Genomic DNA, 23738 nt, shown 5'->3' on the forward strand with positions numbered 1-23738 from the left:
GTAATGCGCCAAGGAAAAAGTCATTCATTATACTCTGTATAGCAGATTGCATGTAAAAAGATTTCTGGCAACCTGCACAAAAAACAATTTATAAAATTAATGGCGAATGAGCGTGAATGTTATATATCTTTTATATCCTAGAATTAGGGTCTATTAAGGCTTTTATTAACACTTCAGAATAAATAAACTGTATCTCACTAAAACAGTTTTTTTTAGTTAAGGATGCGATCAAATAATTTACCCAATTAAATTCTATTAAATTGTTTTCTTTTAAGCTTATAAGGTTCGTTCTTGACCAGTTTAATATCATAATACAAGCCGCATCCACTTCTATATGTATTTAATTGAAAAATCGTCTTCTTAGACCGGCAGCGCACTTTTTATATGACGTATGTAGAGCCATACGTAATCTGAATTGTAGTGTTCATAAATCCGAAACAAAGCAGGATTTATGTTGCGTGGAATATAGTTATTTATAATAAATTCTATTATTTATGACACGTCTACAAAATGTGCGTGTTAACAATAAATTCGCCCAACAAAGCACAAATGTCTCATTATCTTTTGTTTTCTTTAAATAAATAGATGAAACGGCATGAATCCCATTGTTTCCTATACAGACATATCACGGTTAAAAAACGCACTGAAGAGCATTTCTCTGATGTATGAGTTCTGACCATTTTCACGGTTCTGGTTGCCCGAAATTTGGAATCCCTGACCATACTGTCTATGAACATAAAGAATATACCCATCATATATCACAGTTCGTCTCCCTCCTTTGCAATCATTGTAGGTTTTTCTCAAGGATTTCTTCTAATTTTCCTACAATATAGTATTTCTACTTCAATATGTATTCTTCTATACTTATATAATAAAAAAAAAGATTTCATTTTGTGTATGCAATGATACACAATAACTAATTGAAAACTGTTTCACCTATGGAATGCCGCATTTTGAGCAAGTAACATAAGCTATATTTTACCTAATAATAAGAGATATGGTGCAAAAGTGAGGTGTGGTGGTCTGTCCATCCAGGACTAGACTACGAGACCGACCGACCGGCGGTCGGGAAACGGTCTTCGAACAGTGCGAATTGCCAGTGATGACTTACGGATCTGAAACGTGATCGCTTACTATATGCCTCATAAGAAGGCTCAGAATCACTCAGGCGATGGACAGAGCAATTTTGGGAGAATCTCTATGTAACTAAATGAGGAGATCCTTAGAAGAACCAGAGTCACCGAAATAGCATAGCGCGTCGCAAAGCTGAAGTGGCCGGGGCACATGGCTCGGAGAACCGATGGACGTTGTGGTTCCAAGGTGCTGGAATGGCAACCCCGCGCAGGTAAAAGCAGCGTTGGTTGGCTCCCATCGAGGTGGACAGACGACCTGAAACAAGTCGCTGGGAGCCGCTGGAAACAAGCGGCCCAGGACCGGGAATTTTGGAACTTCCTTTAAAAGACCTATGTCCAGCAGTGGACTTCAATCGGTTGAAGGGATGATGATAATGATGATATCTCTAAATTGACAGGGTTAAAACTAGTGCAGTGTTTTCAGTGTTTCAGTTGCAGTCAATTTTTTCTTCGTTGTCTTATAATATAAAGTATATCTTTGTTACTTTTTAGCTGTAAATTTAATTTAAAATTGTTTTGAAATAATAAAAGCACACTTAAATAACTTATAAACTTTCTAATGTGTTTTTATTTTCGTACTATTTTTTTATATTTTTAAAATACACTTTGTTGAGAAGGTTTTTTACATTATAAGACAAGTAAGAAAAATATGTGCTTCCCATAGAAAAGAAAGTGACATTTCTGTACAAAAGTCGCTCTATCTTGAGCACTAAGGAGTTCTATTTTTATTTAATTGCAAGTCACAATCCAAGAAAATAGAGCATTGTGCCAAATCTTTGTTTGAGATAGTTAAAGATGCGGTTTATCATTTTAGTATTGTTGGTTTCTTTTTAATATGTCCACCCACGCAAAGCGTTGAGGCAACTGAGGTCGGCGCTTTGTTGACTCGAGCATGTCGTCCGGTAAGGGGCGGGCACCCAGGATAATAGACAATAATTGCCGCCAAGCCCCTACAGCACGCTCGTCAGCATTCGCTTGCCCACGCAAACAACCACAATAACCATCCATTATAGGTATTTGTAAGAGGCCCGTAGGATAATGCGCGAACTACTTGTATTTCCATGAACGTACGTAAAAATAAGCAAATATAAACAGTTACACTTTGACCCATTGCACCATTTCCAAACACCGCAGTGCTATAACGGTAACACAGAATCTAGACACAAGCGGGACAAGACAGTGGAGCATTAAAGCTTAAAAGCTTATTTATTGTATTTTTATTTAAACTCTTTATTTGTACACCACTACACTGTTAGGAAAATAAAGGACGAATAGAGAGAAACACATAAACTGGAGTAGAATACAAAAGGCTTTTTCCCAGCAATCTCTAAAAATCTATCGGTTGTAATGATTATGATGACAAATGACAATACATACGCCATAACCGTAAATGTGTGTGTGCCTACATTTCTGGAGAATCATAAGACAAACCGATGTCGATAGCATACCTACCTGTAATGGCTAGGAAGCTGTTATCAATATCAGTGTTCGTGTGATCTACTGGCAGATAGTTGGTTTATTACGATTATAACTCGTAAATAGGAGGAAAATTCAGGTGACAAGGATTTTCGAAGCAACTATATCAAATAATATAGAAAAAAAACCTGTCAGTACGATTTGTTACTCCCTGGCATACCCTGATGTAATCCTTCAGACGTCTTGCAACGTGATGAATATAGAAGCCTTAATAAGGACCTAAGAGCCATTAAATCTGATTATTGATAAAGCGCCAGATGCAAGAACATATTTTTTTATTTCCTTATTAATAATTCATAGTGCAGCGATAATGGCCGCCACAAGTAGACTTTAATTGTTTTTATAATCATAACAGATAACTTCATTGTACTACTGCCGCGCACTTAATAGTTTTTTTTTTCTGTTTGCTAGGGTCAAATAATGATGTTCAACCCATGATTGCGGTTGTTAACAAATTTACGACCAATGGCAACATGCTACGGTTTAACCAAGCATTTCGTGATTGGTTGCAATTATAACGCAATCTTGCACGACCAATAAAAATGCGCTACTCATAAAGCAATCGTCTCGTGATTGGTTGCAAGCGTAACACAATCTTGCACGACAAATATCAATACGTCAACTGTTTGTTGTTCAACTGTTTTAGCAAGCGTCTCGGGATTGTTCGCAAGCCGTTTGCACGCCACCGTGGATGCGCATTGGAAGCGTTGCTTTGACCTTGCTTATCATTAACAGTTTACATCAAACTTTATATTTTATCATTATTACTCACCCATACTTCCTTCATTTCGACTCGAATTACAAATGCTATCTTAGTTTATTATCTTAAAGCAACTCATATTGTGGGTTTTATAAGTTGTACGAGATATATAGTCCTATGTAATGAGAAACAGATAACCTTTTTTGCATTATGCTATTGTTATCCGGGTGGTATCGTACGGAACAATAGGTCGAGTAAATATTTGTAGTTAAATTATTACACAAAAAAAAATCTAAACACAAATTAGTTTCAATGGAATCCGCATTCTTGGCAACAAACGATTAAAAGGCGAATCAGATACAAATACAATAATAGATGAAATAGTTGTATTATTTTTATACCGTTCTTTGTTGCGACTGCGCAAATCTTTCACCTGTGTTGTGTAAGCAAGCAAGTTCTACCCCGCATTGGGACCTGTGTTTGTTTGGGAAAGATTGGAAGGCTACAGTACCGTGCCCCACGGGACGTGCTCTGGTGTGGGCCGTATGTACGTTGGCAGCGTACTTATCGAACACGAATCCTTAAGAATTTGTACCAATAGCCATGTCTAAGTTTGAGGCAGAAGCCGTGGTCGACACGAAGAAAATGTTAACTTATACTTTACACGTGTAACAAAAACACGTCTGTGCTTCTAATAACACAAAAGCCGGAATTTGTTATTGAGCCCAATTCAAATTCAAATTCAATAATTCTTTATATATGTCTATCACAGGCACTTATGAAGCGTTCACATTTATGTTTACATAATTTTAAGGGGACGGAAATAAAACTTAGCTGGGTATTTTATTTTTGTTATCACCATCTCGCAGCCAAATAATATTAAGCTATGAAGTTAGGGCAATTCGTACCCAAGCTTTTTTATGGTATAATAATGGATGGATATGACAATGGATTGCAATTTTTTAAACGGCCGATTGGCGCAGCGGGCAGCGGCCCTGCTCTCTGAGTCCAAGGCCTTGGTTTCGATTCCCACAACTGGAAAATATTTGTGTGATGACCATGAATGTTTTTCAGAGTCTGGGTGCTTATATGTATATTATAAGTATTTATTTATATTATTCATAAAAATATTCATCAGTCATCTCAGTACTCATAACACAAGCTTCGCTTACTTTGGGCTAGATGGCATTTATTAATTCGGACAGGCAATAGCGCCATTAATAACAATACCGTAAAATTTCATTCAATAAAAATGTTGCATAGAGTGGGAAAAGTGCTAGTAACAAATAAAACCTGTGTGGCCTCTCTAGCGACCGAGTATCGAGTAACTTTATGCTGACGACGCGCACCTATTTCTTAGGAAAGTGCTCATGTGATCACCAATGAAGTTTAGGACCCTGACATGTGCATCATATTAAAATAATATGTGCAATCCATATCTGTAAGACTTGGCGCCTGTTATACTATCTGCCTACTATATTTCCCACGCTCTACAGAAGTTCCTATAATTCATTATCAGCTTCCTCACCGAACTGTCCCATAGCTGGGCACATAAAATGGATGTACCAATGTGGTTTGGCGGGCTTTTATGATTATTATCAAATGATAGTATTAACAACCGGGGTTGACAGCGTAAAGAAATCTCCAAGACATGATGGTAAACAATGTCAAGCTACACGCTGGTATTGCGAATTCTTATTCCAGAAAAACCTATTAAATATTCTGAGCGTTCTTATTATCTTTCTTTGGTCACGTATCAAGAAAAGACAATGACTTCACAGTATGTCTAGTTCTTATTCTTCTGCTCCTGGGCCTGTTCCTTTCTTGGTTGGCCAGAACTGTCCGGTGTACGTTGGGCAGCTGAAGCGGCTTCCCTCTGGATCACTCCAGCCAGGCAAGATAACACTCCAGAAGCATAGCAGACCGCCAAGGTCTCCGATTGCGAACGGTAGCTGTCAGAGGGCATCAGAACACACGGTTAATCGACCAAATGTTTCAGCAACCATTCTCTTACATGAGTGCTCATGGAATGATGATTTTAACCGATCTGACTGGCAAACCACAGTCAAATTAGATATGGAGAAGTACTTCAGTAGACGAAAAAGGGTAAAGAGTAGGAAAATGATTGAAGATTTTAGATTTGATTGATTTTATATTAATTTCGGGCTCGGAACCAATAGAGTTACCTTAAACGATCTATTGTATACCATGAATTCTATATGACGATCCATGGAAAACCTTACACAATCGCACCACAGTAGCCTTAGTACAAAATTTCCTCGCTAATCTAGGAGTCGTTCTCGCACATCATATTCTGTATTGTCAAAGTAAAATTGACCTTATGGCATTCTTTTTAGAGTCACGAATCCTGTGCAAATGGCAAATTTGAGCTTTAATTAAATGCAAGTAAGATCGATTTAACTCCTGTTCAAGATATCTTCTAACAAGCAAATCTTGGCTACAGATTTACAGCGAAGACGCGGCATTAACTAGTCACACAATAAAACAATATTTAAGTTTCATCGCCATAAACCAGCCATGATAAAGTGTAAAGAGTCACATCCGCCCGCAGTGTGATGTTGACTGTGATGACAATCAAGTCATGTTTAATTAGTATGATAATGAAATGACTATTGTGATATAACAAAATGTTCGATGACATCTACTCTTAGTACTTGTCGCGACTTCGTTCGCGTGGATTTTTTTGTTTATTGTCTGACCCCCAAACTACCACTGTGCAACAACCATAAAATGTCCAACCCTTGCTCTGTGAATAACAAAAGCAAATTTATCCCATGAGAACCGTAAATTTTTCCGGAATTAAAAGTAACCTCTGTGTTTTCCCAGCCGATAATCTATCTCTGTGCAGTAGTTCATCCATGTCTATCCAGATTTCAGCCATTCTGGCGGAGTTAAGTAATTAACATCCACCGAAACTTCGGCATTTATTAGTATAGCGGTTGCACACGACTTTATCTGCGTTTCTTTCGGTTTCGGGAACTGTTTATTTGACTATTTTATCAAGTACGATTTTGCTCATAATCCGTACATAGCTATCAAAGTGTACTTTTTTAAAAACCGGCGACGACTATGGCAAATTTCGTCAAGATCAGTGCAATGCGCCAAACATAGGTTACAAACAAACAGACATACTTTCGCATTTAGTATAAAATATGTATTGATGTGAAATAATAACGGCGGTAAGATTCTCATGCGGTGTTGACGTGCGTAACACATGGCACATCCTGTAGTCAATGAATATGCGTATACTAGTGGCTAGCTCCGAACACGTTTGAAGGAAAAGCTTAGATATACCTTTAATCGGTGTTGAATATTTTATAATCTGAAAAACAGCGAAGGAAGGAATATTCAACAGTAAGTTTATAAGCTCGCTTTACTCTGCCAATAATTACAAAATCTGTTTTTTTTTTTTCATTTTTTAAAAGATCGAAAGAAAATAAAGACTGCTTCACTCTTCTGTACTTATTCATGTTTCATTTATAGGCATCCTCGAATAATTTTATTATTGTTCCACGCTCACGTATAAAATCAATTATAGATCCAGCTTAAGAAAATGTTATTATATCCACAGACATACATATGATCGGTACTGTGCAGCTTAAATAAATATGACTGTACAATCAAATATTATTTGTGAAAACGCCTAGCAGAGTCGTATTACCAATGTGGTACGATATTTTGCATCATCAGTTACCAACACGCGCCAAATGTAAACGCATGTGGTTATTGAAAGATTTAGTATACAATTTTTTTTATAGCTTCCGTTTTACCAAGAAAGCGTAGTCATCTAAATTTGTTTGACATAAATTAATTGCCTTTCCACAAGTAATGTTGATCAACTAAACAAGAAAACAAAATGTTTTACACTCAAACTTTATTAAACTCGGTCTGACCGCAGATTCCCTCGCGTTAATCTTATTCATACCAAATCCCTAAATGTGTAAGTAACTATGCAAATAGAGGACAAATCATCAAATGCTCTTTCGCATTTCAATTGAGTAATGTTTATCGGAATTTAAATAAAGTCTGGGTCATTTACTTCGTGGATCTGAATACATTCTTCTATAACCTAAAACTGACTATCCAGGAAAAGATACAAAGGAAAGATCCCTTTTTGGGCTTGGATATATACGAAAATATCCAGACTGAAAAACATGCATCAGTGGTTCATTAGGCTGAACTACCCAAAACTTTAAGTTGCCAAATCCTCCCTGATCCTCCTTAGAAAAAACACTAGAATTTTATATGGGCAAGAAGACCTATGTTCTGTATTATTGAAAGATCAAAAGATATCCATCGAAATAAATACTGCCATTTTATTGTTGAAAGACAAAAAAATTCGCTCTAGATGTATGTCAAAGTTAATGTCTAATTTTCTAGATAAAATTCTATGTCACTCTTCGGAACGTAAACTATCTCTATATATATTTAACCTCTATATATTTTTGCGAATTATTTCCTATTTTTAATTCATTCATTTGGCTTCGACCTTTTAATGTCGCAATGATGGGTACCAGCCATCCTTAAGAAGCCACCGATTTTTGAGCTTAAACTCATAACATTGCTCTAATGCGCGTTTTAACGATTAATATTATAAATCCGCTTGTGAAACAATAACAAAAGTCGAACATGTTCGAGTTAGTATGGATCTTTATGAAGCAGGGATCGTCCACATAATGGTAATTGATATCTTTCTAGGTATCTACTCTCACCGACACCTGGACCCATCACAAGTGCAAGTAGTGGCGCCTATCAAGGTGACGCGGGATGGTGAGCTGGTCTCGCACGCGGTCACCCACGCGCATGCGCACGGGCACGCGCGCGCTCGGCGCGACTTGCACGCGACAGAGCACGAGTTGCCCCACTCGTTGCATTACAATCTCACAGTCGACGGACGGGACCTTAGGCTGGACCTGAGGTGAGTACACCATAGATAATAGATTTCAACTTTCATATTTTCTATTTCATCCCAGACACAGACTGTAGAATTCCAAATTTAGGTAGGAGAAAAGGCGAGAAGAAGTTAGTACTTAGTTTATTTGAAAGAGTTTTTAGAGCTTTATTTAAATTCAAAATACGAAAACTAGCATATTTTACAGTAGCCGCCGCAGTAATGTGGTGTATTACATTACCATGTATAAAACATGCTTTTGCGTCTATGGAAAAAATAATAATTCAACAGTTTTTTGGTCTCCTATAAATACACAATTTTCATATTATGCCTGTGTTTTTGAAACAAAATTAAATAACCATTGGATACACATATGCAACAGTTTCCATTGAATTTCTACACCAGACTTTGTTATTCTATGAGTTATATTTTAAACAATAGGCTAGGCAACTAGGTGATATAACCAATATAGATACCAAATATATAATACCAACTACAACTACTACAATATACTTCAGTTACCATGTGGACTACCAGCTAGGTGCTTTTCCCTTCTCAGTCTAAGAGGAAACTGTGCCGTGCCCTGCAGTTAAACGGGTTGATAATGATTGTGATAAAAAATTACTCAGGTAGAGCGACAGTGATAAATAATTTCGCACTGAATTTCCGTATATATCCTGCGTTACTATGCACAATTATATTGTAGGACGTTTGTCCATTATGTAGACCAACACTATATCGCGCCACTCAACGTAATCCGTTGTACAGATAAGCTTCTATTTAGTGTAAAATTCCCAGGTTTATATATGTTCTTAAATTAAAGAGAGCAGTGGCCGTATATACGAGTAAGAGACAAATGACTGACGCAACTAATATATCTATGTTATGATCATCATCATCATCATATCAACCCATTACCGGCCCACTACAGGACACGGATCTCCTCCCACAATGTGAAGGGGTTAATGCTGTAGTCCACCACTTGGAGAACTCCTAGGCATGCTGATTTTTTCACCACGTTATCCTTCACCGTTAAGGCAGTTGATATTTTAATAGCTTTAAATTCACATAACTAAGAAAAGTGAGAGGTGCGTGCTGGCATTCGAACTCGGCCCCCCGTAAAGAGAAGTCAAAACTATAATAATATACTTATATTAATTAACAGTATCGATATCAATAGAATAGCCAAAGGAAAATATACTAGTTATGTCCATTTAAATTGACCTAAGAACATTTAATCATTGTCTTAGGTATTGTCAGTAGACTTGTCTATGGCCAAAGCAGTAACCAACTTAAAAGTCCTATCTATTAGCATACCAAAATAATGCGACATGTTAAATAAAATTAATAAATATATTAACAAAATACACATCGCCATCTTGCCTCAAAACTTTAACATATATATACATTTAATATATAAATAATATATATACTTATTATTTACATATAAACATCCAAACACTGAAAAACATTAATGTTCTTCGCACAAAAATTTTCCAGCTGAGGGAATCGAACCCACAGCCTTTCATTTAGAAAGCGGTCAAGGGGTAACTGCCCCCTGCGCCAATCGGTCCTAAAGATTATATCGTACACGCAAATAGTAGCAGGCAAAGCCGTAGTATGATATATTACAAGGTAAAACTAATGCTCGGCACGAGCGCTCTAAACTATACTTGATGCTGACTGATAAGTCTGAATCACCTCTCCGACAGTTTTTTTTTGCACCTCGAGCGACATCGTGTATTTGAACTTGTCTCTGTTATCACTCCGTATTTGCGATAAGACAAACATTACTTTATAGCGTTATCATGTACCTAACAACCCATCTGGCACATCCGATTTGATCAGAGAAATAAGATTAGTTATTTTACGACAACGGATATTTATGGCGCAGTGGTGAGTGCTGCGGTCTTATAAGTGGGTGGTCCCGGGCAGGGGAAATTCACCAAGTTATGATTACTGCATGTAGGCTAGAGGCTTTGGCCATGATTACCATTTACCAGTATTTACCTACAAGGAGGTTCTGCCAAGCGATTACGGTTAAATACTTATACTCTTAAACCATCTAAAATTACATTGATGATACCACCAGATGATGAGATTGCAGTCAAGGGCTCGTTGGTAGAATATAAAAAAAATACGGACACACCTTCATCTTTGCTTATATAAACAATACTAATGTGATAAATGCATATGTGTTTCTTCAATGGTCAGTTAAGAACTTATCATTAACTATGCCTATTTAATTGTTTCTTTGAGATATGTAGATATACTCAACGGTTTTTTTTTTCAAAACCTGTAACTTTACGTAGTCTTTTTGTATTGGCATTATTCTCATAATGTAAATATCAAATTTTAAATTTTTAAGTAGCATAACTGAAAAGGTCAAAGTATTCGATTATTCAAAGTGCAGAAAATTAAAGTAGATATTTAAATTAACATCTTCCTATTATTTTCTGTAAACAATATATTTTATTGTTGATGTTGATAATTTGATAGCTCATCAAGTTTTGCTCTTTTCTCATGTACATAGGTTCATGCTACATCAGGGATTGAAATACGTAACATTTTCTTTAGTCACCTCTTACGAAACCTGCGGGAATGAGAGGAGTCTTGACAACTTTATTCTGACCTAGCGTAACCACTTGGCACCCATTAAATATACCTATTATTATAATATTAAATTCGTTTTCTATTTCATACTCGTCGTTTTTATTTCATTCTGGTACTCCCAACATTTTGCAAACCCAAGTTCTTCGGTAACTCTTCCACTTTTTTTCATCTTTATTTTCTGTACGTTTTGATGTTTGTGTGCGATATAGTATTTCTTCTTCTAATTCAAAAGTAAATTCATTTTTCTAAGTGATGCTATTGAGTGTGCGTAACTACGAAAGTAATGCTTCAAAAGTATAAACATAAGTTGCATAACCGGAAATACTTTAAAGCGAACCAATAGATAATTTGTAATTCAAACAAACAATAGAAAAGACAACTGAGGAAGGTAATGTAAATCTTGAATGGAAAGTGCTTGTTTAAACATAACATAACATTTACTAATCAATCTGTTATAATAGCTTAATTAATATTTATATTATTATTTTTAATAATCTTTAGTTAAATACTTATTTAAGTTTTAATTTTTTTTTAAATTGTGACCGGAGATAACAAAGACAATGCTGTATACACCTATAATTGGTTATTGTAATGGCACTAGACAGAATTTGTAATTCTAACACATTTTTTTTTAATGAATTTAGTAACAATTAATTGCTGGTGTGTCTTATGAATAAATAAATAAATAAACAAACAAGCACTGGGGGGATTTTTGCAGTGATGCATATTTTATTGATTATCTCATTTCTTTAAGGCTTTTTTGGGAGATTACCAGCGTGATATTCGGGTTAAAATCCTAAACTACTTTTATTAAATTTATACCACTGTAGTATTTGAACAGCCTGGTGGATCTAAGCTCTAACTCACTGTCTCCTATAAAAGAGAAGGTCTGTGACCAGCTATGGGATATTAAGAGGCTATGACCATGATAATAATGTAGGTTTTGGGTATGTTTGCAAAGCATCATTTGAGTGTACAGAAAGAAAATTCTCTACTCGATGAGGTCTCCCTTTAGTTTCCCACAGCCTTCCCCAGCCTTCATTCAATCCATCACCAAGATCAACCCTTTTCTTGAGCACTAAAGGGCACTGGTCCCCCCCCAGAATGGGAAGGTATTAGGCCGTAGTCGACGGTGGCGCGGATAGGTGGACTAACACGCCTTTAATACATTATAGAGAATTCTCAGGCATGCAGGTTTCTTCACGTATTTTGTTTCACCGTTAAAGCAAGTGATATTTGTTGCTTAGAACGCACATAACTTTCCCCGAAAAGGCTTGAGTCCTAACTACTAGGCTTCAATAATCCATATTAAAAGGTTGAAATTTTTGTAAGTTTTTCTTTTTGTTCTCAAGCAAAAGTGATGAACGTTAATGAACGCAAGGAATTTTTCTTTATTAATTTATCACATCGATTTGTATACGTCAGTCTACCATGCAGGATACAAGCTAACAAATACTATGCAATTTGTTTCAATAAGTAATTCACTGTAATAACTTCCCGGTTTCGAGTTAACACCGCTAATGAGACGAACAAAACAATCAAATTAACACTTGGCCGATAGTCCGACATTTTAATTATATAGCGGCAGATTGTGTCTGCACAAGTTCTATAATAGTTTGTTTCTTTGCACTTCTTTTACGCAGAAATCTATCATCGTGGTTATTTCCAAAGAGATATTACCTATGTGGATTAAAGAGTGTCTTGTGTACCTACCTATCCTACTAATACTACTTACCTACTTTTTATCGGGTTCCTATAGGGTAGATTAAAAACACTAGATAGATTCAATGAACGAATTTTGATGTTATTTTATTAGGTCTTAAAATCAAAAAGAGTAGGTAGGCAGTTTTTAACCCCTATTTGCCATGTCTATTAGCCATGAGAGCTTCGTATTTTTATTAAATTCATTTAACGACATCTAAGTTAATTAGTAGACATATAGTTAAGGACGCGTTTCTGAAATTGATAGGTATCAAAAGTCACTATTACTTATGCACGGCCCTCACCCAAACACCATAGGTGTACCCATACACCGTGAGGACCGTGACAATCCAGTTACTTTATAATACTTTGTTTACGTATATAAGGTTTTTTTTATATTTGTCATTTTATTATTGTTTCTGGCAAGTTTTTTAGTCTAAGGATCTGATGTTGAGAGGAAAATTTCGCCAGGAATATGTGAACAAAAACAAATTTTATTGACTAAAATTATTAATTGATTAACTATATGATAAAGAATGGTATCTACCCAATTACTTTCGGATCTGGTGGAACGACCTGAAGGTCCACACTTCAAACCTATCCAAATGTCGACGGGACTCTCTTTCTATGATTCCGTTGTCCATACGTTCTTCCATGTTTTAACGAGCTGCATTTCACGAACCCTAATAGGGTCCCTAAGGGAGGTAGTAGTGGCGTGCACATCATACATGCAACGAAGCACAGCCCACCCCAAAAAAATTGTCTCCCTCTTAAAGTAGGAGGATTTTTTAATGTTTTGCAAAGTTTTTGAATTATGCTTACCCTGGTCTAAAACCTTGTGCACGCCATTGGGAAGTAGAAATGATCAAAGCGTGTGTAAATCTATTATCTATACATAAAATATTTGTATAGACTATAGGCAGCCATAAAATATGGCCTATCAAATGCAAGAAAGATTTTTAGGGAGTATATGGCGATTTTTCTTCTTTTGGTGTTACCGTTAGTTACACCTTTCGACAAAAACAACCGCGATTTGTTAATTCATTATGTATAATCGTTAAAAATGTTTACAATGACCTCGAGACGACCATGTCGCTCAACACATACGAGTAACAGGCGACTTCCAAGGAATACACATAAATCTTCATAAATCCGTCTATCGTCAACTTGAGGGACTCGTAAATGTATGCAAACTGAAGTAACATGCATGTATGGGTAAATTCGTATATTAATAAGTTTTATTTTGTCTCTTGCTGGACGCTTCTATTATATCCTTACTAGATGTTGCCCGCATTCTTCGTCCGTGTTTATTATGGGTTTTTTTACAAATCCTTCGTCCTTTTAACTAACTGTATGACAAAAATGAAGTTGATTGGTTGTTTAGTTGTTAAGTTAACGAGATTACACATTAAAAAAAAAAAAAAGGAAAGTATTATACATATATAGTATAACTGCAAGAAATGAAATTCCTTCTTTCTTGCAGTTATACTTTTCAGTTGCAGTTATTTAGTTTACAGTTTCTTTAAACTAAAATAGAAATTTCATTTCTGTAGATTTTTCACTTGTAAATAGGATAATGTATTCACTATCTGAATTGTTGTAATCGATTCAGAAAACGAGATCAAAAATCTTATTAAAAAATATATTTTATAAAGAATACTCGTTTTCTCATAATATATGCATAAGTGGCCATTTGATAAGATGATGAATATGTAAATCGAAGACACGCGCGAAATAATGATCAGCGTGTTTCAATCATATTTTTATCTTTTATTAGGGTAATTTTAAATCAGCATTTTAAGCAACGGTGCGGTCGAGCCGTAATGTTATCTTTTCTTTTAAACCACTAATAATAAGATGTCAATAAAATTTGTCAAGACTGCGCCCTGAAAAAGGACATAGGGTAGGTACCTACTTTGTAGCTTAGGAAAAGGGATTACTGAATAAATAGACGGAATAGCTTTTTCCTTGCAAAACATATTTTAATCAACACCCCGACGCAGCGGTAAGTGATGTGGTCGTATAAGTGGAGGTCCCAAGTTCGATTACCGGAGGGGCAATTTAGGAATTAGTCTAGCAGACTAGAGAATATAGCCACGGCCGAAGCCTACCAGACTCTGGTCCGTGGCTAGTTTGCATCCTACCGACAAAGATGTGCCGCTAAGCGATTTAGAGTTTCGGTACGATGCAATGCCGCGTACAAACCGATTGCGTTGCCATATCCCAAACGGATTAGCCCGCTACCATCTTAGACTGCATCACCAATTACCACCAATGGAGATTACAGTCAAGGACCAACGTGTACCGCAATATTTTTTTTTGTTAATATTTTCTCGCTTCATACTACTTAGCTAAAGTTATACAGGTCTTTTCATGACCTGTGTTGTGTTGAATGAAATAATTTATAAATGCCTTCGTGTACCCGGTGGTCGCGAATTATATATAGTAGTGCGATTGTCAGGAACGTTACAGACTATCGTCAGTAGGTATACAAAAGCATTAGATACCCGTTGTACGACTGCTGGAAACACGGGCAGTATAACTTTCCCGTATTATCACCGATACAGGCCCTTTCTACGAAAAAACACACATCGCCACCTAGCCCAAAAGTAAGTGTAGCTTGTGTTGTGAGTACTAAGATAGCTGATGAATATTTTTATGAATAATATACATAAATACTTCATAATATTTATTTATTTATTTATTTATTAGCTTTTCAAGGGAAACAAACAGTATAATTATACATAAAAGTAATGCCGTATTTTTGTATCACATAGACCAATAAAGTTTCCACAACTTGGTTATACATATAACACGATAACATTAACCACAATTGCTTAGGAGTAAGAACCTAGCAAGCAATTATTATAAAAAAAAAGAAAAAATAATAATAATGTAAGTAAAACAAAAATGAAAAACAAAAACTTTAAAGCTATAGTACTTATTTTGTCAAAATAAATTTTCTAAACGTGCCAATTTTGACATGAAAAATGTCCGTCTCACAATATTTGTTGTTAAAAGCATTGCACGCACGAGATAAAAAGTTATTTGCCGAATACCTTGTCTTCCATCTAGCCCACGTAAAGGGAGGTTTACGCCTTGCATTTAACCTACGACATGCAAAATCGATATTACTTAGAAGAAGTGGGATATAAAGATAAATACCCAGACACTGAAAAAAAACATATGTTAATCGCACAAACATTTTCCAGTTGAAGGAATCGAACCCACAGCCTTGGACTCAAAAAGCCGGGCCGCTGCCCACTGCGCCAATCGGCCCTAGCAATAAAACAAAAATTTAATTCAGCAAAATTACCAACATTTTTGAATTTCATTAAAAACTGATAACTTTGTAGACGATAGATAACTCCAGTGGATTATTAATTAGGTACACTATAAGTTTAACGTTATATAGTTATATAATTTCGTACAAGTTGTTGGCCAAGCGCCTAATACACCGCACGCAACACTTACTGAAGCTGTGGCAATAAATTTTCACAGCTATTTTCGTATTTTTTCGAACCCGAACTTATCACAAGTCGTATTCGAACACGAAATTTAAACGCAATTAACAATTTATTAGGTGCTTCTAGGCTAGTAATCTATTATATAAACTATAGTCAGTAATCTAAAGAAATGTATTTGATTTTATTATTTTTAATAGGGAAGATAAAAAAACGTACAAGGTCATTATTAAAATATCTTACTAACACTAGAGATCTTAGAGCTTTTCTTTGTACACGTCTTATATTATGTTAGTAACATAATATAAGACGCTGTTTATTTAATAATGTTTTATTCATGTAGACCTCATTACAGGCAGGCACTTATGAAGCGGTCAGATATTTAAATGTTACACTATTGTTAGTGATGGTGATAACTGCATTCGTTAACCTAAAACTAAAGCTAGGAGGGTTCCAAACGCGCCCAGGTCTAAGAAGAGCCCACAACAAACTTAGCCAGGTTTTTTTTTGTTAACACCATCTCACAGTCTAGTTTATGTTAGCTATGAGGTTAGAGAAATTCATACCCAAGATTTTTTAGCATACATATTTTTCTATAAGCTTACGTATTATATAAACTTACTAATACCATAATATACCCATCACCATCATACTATAATGATGCCCAAATTTCATCTGTTTGGTGCAGCATACGCAACACACAAAGAAATAGACAAAGAAACAAAAAAACATTCGGTTTTATAAAATTAGTATGGATGTTACAATACCAAAATAAATAAACAATTGATTTAATTTGGTTTCTTGTTGAAAACTAAATTGCAGTTACACAATTTCACCAATACAGCTTAAGCTATTATCTACTCTTAGATGTAATGAATTCCTATTCTGGTTCCGAGCAGCATTCTTGTTGCGAATAATGCAATAAATGAAAAGATACAATCGACACTATCTGTTCAAGATTAGAATAGCGATCCAATCTAAAGCTACTTCAATATTAATACTTACCCCTAAGTGGAGAAGTTCACAGTAATTTCGAATTATTTACATATTTCCTTTATTTAGAAAAATATACTACGAATTTCTAAACTTATGATATAAGGCCGAAAGATTTGTTTGTTTGTAATCGATAAAAGTCAAAAATAGTGCACCGATTTTTTTAATTCTTTCGTTAGCGAGCTATTTTAACCAGAAGTCACATTTGGCTATATAATTAGAACAAAGTCTGAAAGAATGGTTTTATAGGCTTTGAACGTTCCGATGGTAAGTGGAAAATATCGCCTACAATCTAGACAGAGTAACCAAGGTAGGGAAGGAACAAAAAAAGTGCCTGTGTGCCTGCTTTCTGAGTCCAAGGCTGTGGGTTCGATTCCCACAACTCTAAAATGTTTGTGTAATGAACAGGAATGTTTTTCAGTGTCTGGGTGTTTATATGTATTTTAAAAGTATTGACGTATATTATTCATTAATAAAAAATATACCTTAGCACCCATAACACAAGCTACGCTTACTTTGGGGCTAGATGGCGATGTGTGTATTGCCGTAATGTATTTATTTATTTGTATTTATTTATCAACCTCAGGCGTAGGTTTTAAGTCTTATGTTCCTGTCCGTACGTCTACAGCTAGCATTTCGGCCAGAAACACAACAAAACTGCTTAGCGGTACTGATAATCATTGACCGTACGAGCTCTGACACAAAAAGCTCTACTACTACATCTTTTATATTGTTTACGCCCCGACGAGATGCAGCTTGATTAATTAACAGATATATATCATACAGTGGCAGCAAGAGTTAACCGCCACAAGCAGATTCGTATCGTTTGCTAAATTGCATGAACAAGAATAGGAACAAATCATCTGTAACATCGGAATTAGACTAATTTTATAATATGTTTATTGTTTATTTTTATATGTTTATATATTTTTTTTTGGTGTATTGTATGTATTTTTCTAAGTATACTTAAAATAATTAGTAACTTATTAGGACATAACTATATAACCATCCTATATTTTGCTTATGGTAGTTTTAAATTAGGCAGTTGAATTTGAATTGATAAAACAATAATGTTTAAATAAGTAATTTGTAAAGTTGTGTTTGTTTATTTTGGATTTTGTAACAGTTTGTAGTAAATTTATTAATCTTGGAAGTGAATAAACTACTGTTCTTACCTCATAAAAATTATTTGCCTTTACAGTACGTAGCTTTTGTTCTGTTATAGATTGGATTTAGAGAAATTATGATAGTAATCGAAATTATTTTATGTATGACAAAGCAACATAGTATTGTAAGGTTCTTTACAATATTCAAATACTGCTTTGTCATAAATTTATCTTTAATTTTTGAAAAAAAACCACTGAACCGATATTTATAACATTTAGCAATTAGGTAAAAACGTGATTATTTTATTGCTGACATTGACAGCCCCTTTACTCTATCCGAATGATATCCATTATCCACAACGATTTCTCTATTTAGATATTTGAAAGCTGCTTATCAAATTAAGTACCTGTAACGATTTTTTTCTGCTGCATGAAACGGCCGCAATTGATTGAGTTACACGTGATGCACCGCACCGATGACTCTCTATATAGGATGCTTTTTATCACCTAACTATTACTTCTATATTCTCCGTTTTTACCAAAGGACATTAAATGTTGGTCGGTCACTGTTTTAAGTCGAAAAAGAAGTCACAATCCTGGAAAAGGGTTAATAAAAATGGTAATTTTTACCTATGTCTTTTGCAGCTAAACCGATCTTGGTGTAATTTTGCATAGACATAGCTTGCATAGACATTCTGGACTTGGACATTTTATCCCGGGAAAAATAACGGTCCCCGCGGCATTACAAAAACCGTTAAAAACCAGGACGAAGTCGCGGGCAGCAACTACTGTTGAATAAAATTATTCATACGATATCACTTAAATGTACTTACCCTACTTCCCTTCTCATATTTTAATGCAAATTTGCTTGCTTGAAAGATGGACAACCCAACAAAATCATTTTCGCACATTCAAAACGAAACAACGATCTGTTTGTTATTCTTGACCAAATTTCTGACTACATAATTATCTCTGTAGTCGTCGCACCTTTTTTTTTTTTTTTTTGTTGACGGGGGGGAAATCTTCTCAAAAGATGCCCAATTCTCTGTGGGAGAATTTGGGTTATGTGGGATTTCTACCCACTAAAACCCCCTCGGTTGCCAGCCTCAGTACATAATGGGAGGCTCCGGGATCTCCTAGGAACGCACCGGTGCCTCCCTTGCACAACGCTTATAGCTCGTCCCGGGAAGATTTATGATTCCCGATTACCTGTAGGGCGCTGTCTTCTACGAGCAGGATTGGCTCGCTCTCGATCTCGCTCAGCAGCCTCCTTCTTGACTAGTACAGTTTCGCAGAAGGAGACTACCGCCTTCCACGCTCTATCCTCCGCGAGCATTGCTGCTATCACTGCTGCAGGAGAAAGATCTCTTCCAACGTGGCTGATCAGTAGATGGCGCTCCTGGTCCCAGGCCGGGCACTCGTGCGTAGTCGTCGCACCTACTAAACAAGAATGTAAAATTACCTCGACAGACGAAAATATCTAAGTTATTTTCCTCTGAAGTATTGTAGTGAGGTTTTTAGGTATTTATTGAATTTGTTGGGATAAAATAAAAAATACATAAATATATGCAGCGAATACTAATTATTTTGATAATGTTAATAAATTACAATAATAATTCAGTATATACAAAATGTAAGTTCAAAATTTTCTCGTCTTTGGCCTCCATTTAAAAAGGCAAAAAAAAACTCACCATTGTAAAGCTACTTTAGTTGTATATATGCAGCCTCGATTTATAGAGTATAAGTATTTCATTGAAGAACGTGTAAACACTTCATACCTCTGATTTCATGCCCTTATATGAAGTCTGTATTTATTTTCTATCCGTTTTGTCCCGTCTTAGGTCAATAGTAAGTATTTTCCGATATAAGGAAACCTACTCAACTATACAGTCCGCACGACATTGAAATCATTCAATCTATTGACTGGTAGATCTTTTCCTATATGGTATGAATTTGTTAAATATAGTCACAGACTTCGTGTGAGCTTAATAGGTCTTCCAAAGCGCTTTCAGGCAACGTACTCTCTCTAATGGGCTGTTGCAAGGTGATAATATAATCCCGGGCGCAGATTCAGGTCACTGAATACAATAATGAATAAATGCATAATAAATCACCTCATCGCTTAACTTTTAATACAATAATACAATGTTAAATAGTCTTGAAAGCGTTGGTTGCTGTATACAGATCACACCTACTTTCTTACTAATTATTAATGAAGTTCAGTTAAGTACATATTTTTATATTTAGTTACCTATTATTTTTTATTAACCTAGAGAGAGAAACGCCTCTGATTCAGTTCAGGTTAAATTTGCTTTCGTCAGACAGTTTGTTAGAAATCTTGTGACCTAAGAATAATGTTATTCATTGTCATTTAGTTTGTCGTATTTTACATACGATCTTTACGAAACTTGTACGAAACTTGTAAAATACATATAGGTTTTACGACTTTTATATATGTATATGTTTTACCATCGAGGATAGTTCATTGTAGGAATACTTCCTGCAATATATTCCTATATGGGTAATACGGAGGCTACTCGATATCACCACTTTATAAGATCCGATTTATTTGGCCCAAAGAACAAAACTGGTCCTCAGAATGCAGTGAATTACTCACTTTTTGATGTCTACCAGTGAAATTGGCCTATTGTTGCAAAAAGATTGCGCTCGCGAGGTCTAATATTCGCAGAACTAAAAGTGAATCGGTTATGCTTAAATAATAAAAAAAAAAATGATTTGATTTTTCAATACGAGATTCATGATATTGAAATGATAAATAATTAACTATAAATATAGATACGTTAGCATTTTTGTAGATTAACAGTATATTATATAAGTACAGTAGATTTGAATAACTTAGTAGGTACTAAACGATCCTATCCCATAAGCCTGTGTAAGGTACATTTGTCTTATTATGTTTTAGTAATTACTTATTATATTTGACATATTTAATTTGGTATTTATAAATTATCATAACATTTTTATTAGTGATAATTAAGTGACTTCAGATTTGTAAGTATTTATAACTTATTGAATGCCTGCATCAGTTGTGTCTTATATTCTCTGTTATTTAAAACCTTCGACACGCAGACTAATTAGCCCGTCTGAGGACCCAGTTTAGATAACGCTTTGTAACAGTTTATATTAAGGCTAAATCATCGAGCGAATGCAAGGGATCAAAGCAAAGGCACCGCGGAAGCGTCGCGATTCCATGCAATCATTTCTCAGAAAGGCTATCACTCGCACTTCGAGTCGTGTGACCGATACGCAACGTTACTGAGAAGCTGCACGTGTAGTTTTTTACGCATTTCATACAAAAATGCGGCAATTATGCACTTTCATAACACAGTCTTTAGTGTTTAACCCAGAACCCTGATTCAGTAAAGTATGTAGTAGCAATGCGCGAGTAGGTAAGATAAAATAAAGATTGAAGCTTAATTTGCTTAAAATCGAATATAACTTTAAGTTTTTCTATACAACATTTTATGACGCCAACATTGACAACCTATAAAAAAACGTTAGGAATCTGTTAAGATTTGATTGGCGTACCAAATCTAAGCCCTAAAAAAAGGATGCGAGACATTTTTTTTAGTTATTTTTATTAACATACTATCAGCGCTGCGACTGTTACCTGTTACCCTCGGTGCATAAGGCTGTGTACATCATTTTTTATGGTAATTACCTACAATACTGGACTGTAGTTTTACTGCACATCGAAGTTAAATTCGGTTTTTCGCAAATCACGCGGGGAACATAAATTTGTCTGGGGTAAAAAGTAGTTTACGTGTTTATCCATGGTTTAGTAGTTGCGATGTAAAAGAGTACCATATATACACACTTAGGTAGAAACGAACTTTCGGCCATACGATATTTTAGTGTGACGTATTATATTGTAATAAACTTTTTATGGAAAAACACAAATATTTGTAAAAAGATACCAAAAACGGAAACTACGAAATAAAATAACTGACCTACTGATCGATGAGTTATGATCAACATTTTAATTTATTCGAGCAAGAAACATCTTCGAACTTGAGAGATAACTGTCGTACCTATGACCTCGTTAAATATCTATATGTGCAAAGGAAACCGATGCATTGCTCATGCATTTTTAATGGCAGCGCAGTAAAAACTTGATAGTTTGAAAGTCTTCGTATGGTCTTCAGAGATCGATTCATACATATTTAAACAGCAATTATAGCAATACAATGAGAGATTGCAGCAAAATTGACATTGCACAATTTTGCGGCCATCAGGATCGTTCATGCATTGAATACGATCATCATAGTCATTTAATCATTTCATTTTCCAAAGCTGTTAGAGTTTTGATATACGAAATGATGTTATTTATTAAATACTTATAAACCTACTATAATTTAAACTTCTATTTAGAGCCTTTGCACAGGGTCACAATTTCTTGAGTCTAGTGATTTTAATGTTTTTGCGTGCAACGATGCGACGTCCAAACATGATTTGCCAAACAACATTTTTTTTCATTAAAAAAAATTAAAAATTTGGCTTTGATTGCACCTATTTTTAAAGTGTTGTGTTGAAGTCACTCTTAGCGGGTTTTCGTCTCAACGTTGTTTGCTATTCATGAATGATAGTAAGAGTGGTAGGCAAATCTCAATTTAAGAAATCGAGAGTTACATTTATTTGTAGGTAGGCAAAAAACTAGAAATATTTACTAAGCTAGTGCATTTTTTTATAGGGCAGGGTTAATTTGGTTTTAAGTCACATAAATTAAGATTAGTTAGCTTACATATTATGACCATTGAAAATATTTTAACAAGTTAAAATATCTCAAACAAATTGACATATTTACAGCTTAAGTGACCTTGCTGGATGTGTGATTCACGAAGACTATACTATTTTTGGTTAGAAGTGATGAAATAATAGTTCAGAAATATGTAGGCACCTACTTACATATTCTGAAAAGTAGGAAAAGATCCGATTTCAAATATTCTTGTTTTAAATTGCTAGTTTCCTAGATTTAGTGACTTGCTTATTCGCATATGCACAGCCTGCTTATAATGTAATATTGAATACTAAAGTGTTGGTTTTTAAATAATTTTAATAACGATAAAATAATTATATATATTTATTAAAAAATATATATATTTGTATAGATTTGATTTGTTTATTTATAATGAATAGCAGACGAAATCTGAACCTAAAAGCAATCAGGCTGTTAAGCAAATCAGGTTTCGGATCGGCCATATTTCTCAGGACGCACGATTTCGTTTGAGTTTAATCTTCATTTAATACCATCTTTGGCTAGTATAGGTCGATTAAAAACACAATGAAATTAATTTATTTCTTATTCAGTAAAAGGTCTTGAGTTGTCTGTGTAGGCGATTATTTAGAACCCATTAGATGCGATTATACTAAACTAAGAAAACACAATTACATTTTATATATTTTTAAAGCGAAGATGTAGCTTTAACGATTCTATTTAAATATATAAGATAAGAACGATTGTATCTTGCATTTCTTGTAAGTAAGGGTTAGTAGTTCTTTATTCCACATCAACTCTATTCTACGCCTATTCACGCTCTGCTGGGTACTATCCTTTTCTCTTATTGGAAAGTGAGATTTAGAGCTTAGATCCTCAACATTGCTCGAATTCGTGTTGGCGAG

At 35.1% G+C, this 23738-nt stretch overlaps 1 protein-coding gene across 1 annotated transcript in view; it reads left to right on the forward strand.

Annotated features, from left to right (window-relative positions):
- LOC120632625 (A disintegrin and metalloproteinase with thrombospondin motifs 7-like) overlaps window positions 1-23738 on the forward strand; it is a 122235-nt gene that overhangs the window by 51404 nt on the left and 47093 nt on the right. The window contains exon 3 of the mRNA XM_039902569.1: window positions 8029-8248. Within this exon, the coding sequence (XP_039758503.1) occupies window positions 8029-8248 (220 nt within the window). The remainder of the gene's footprint in view (window positions 1-8028; window positions 8249-23738) is intronic.

Source organism: Pararge aegeria, chromosome 20, assembly GCF_905163445.1.
Source record: "Pararge aegeria chromosome 20, ilParAegt1.1, whole genome shotgun sequence".
In the NCBI taxonomy this organism is placed as follows: Eukaryota; Metazoa; Arthropoda; class Insecta; order Lepidoptera; family Nymphalidae; genus Pararge; species Pararge aegeria.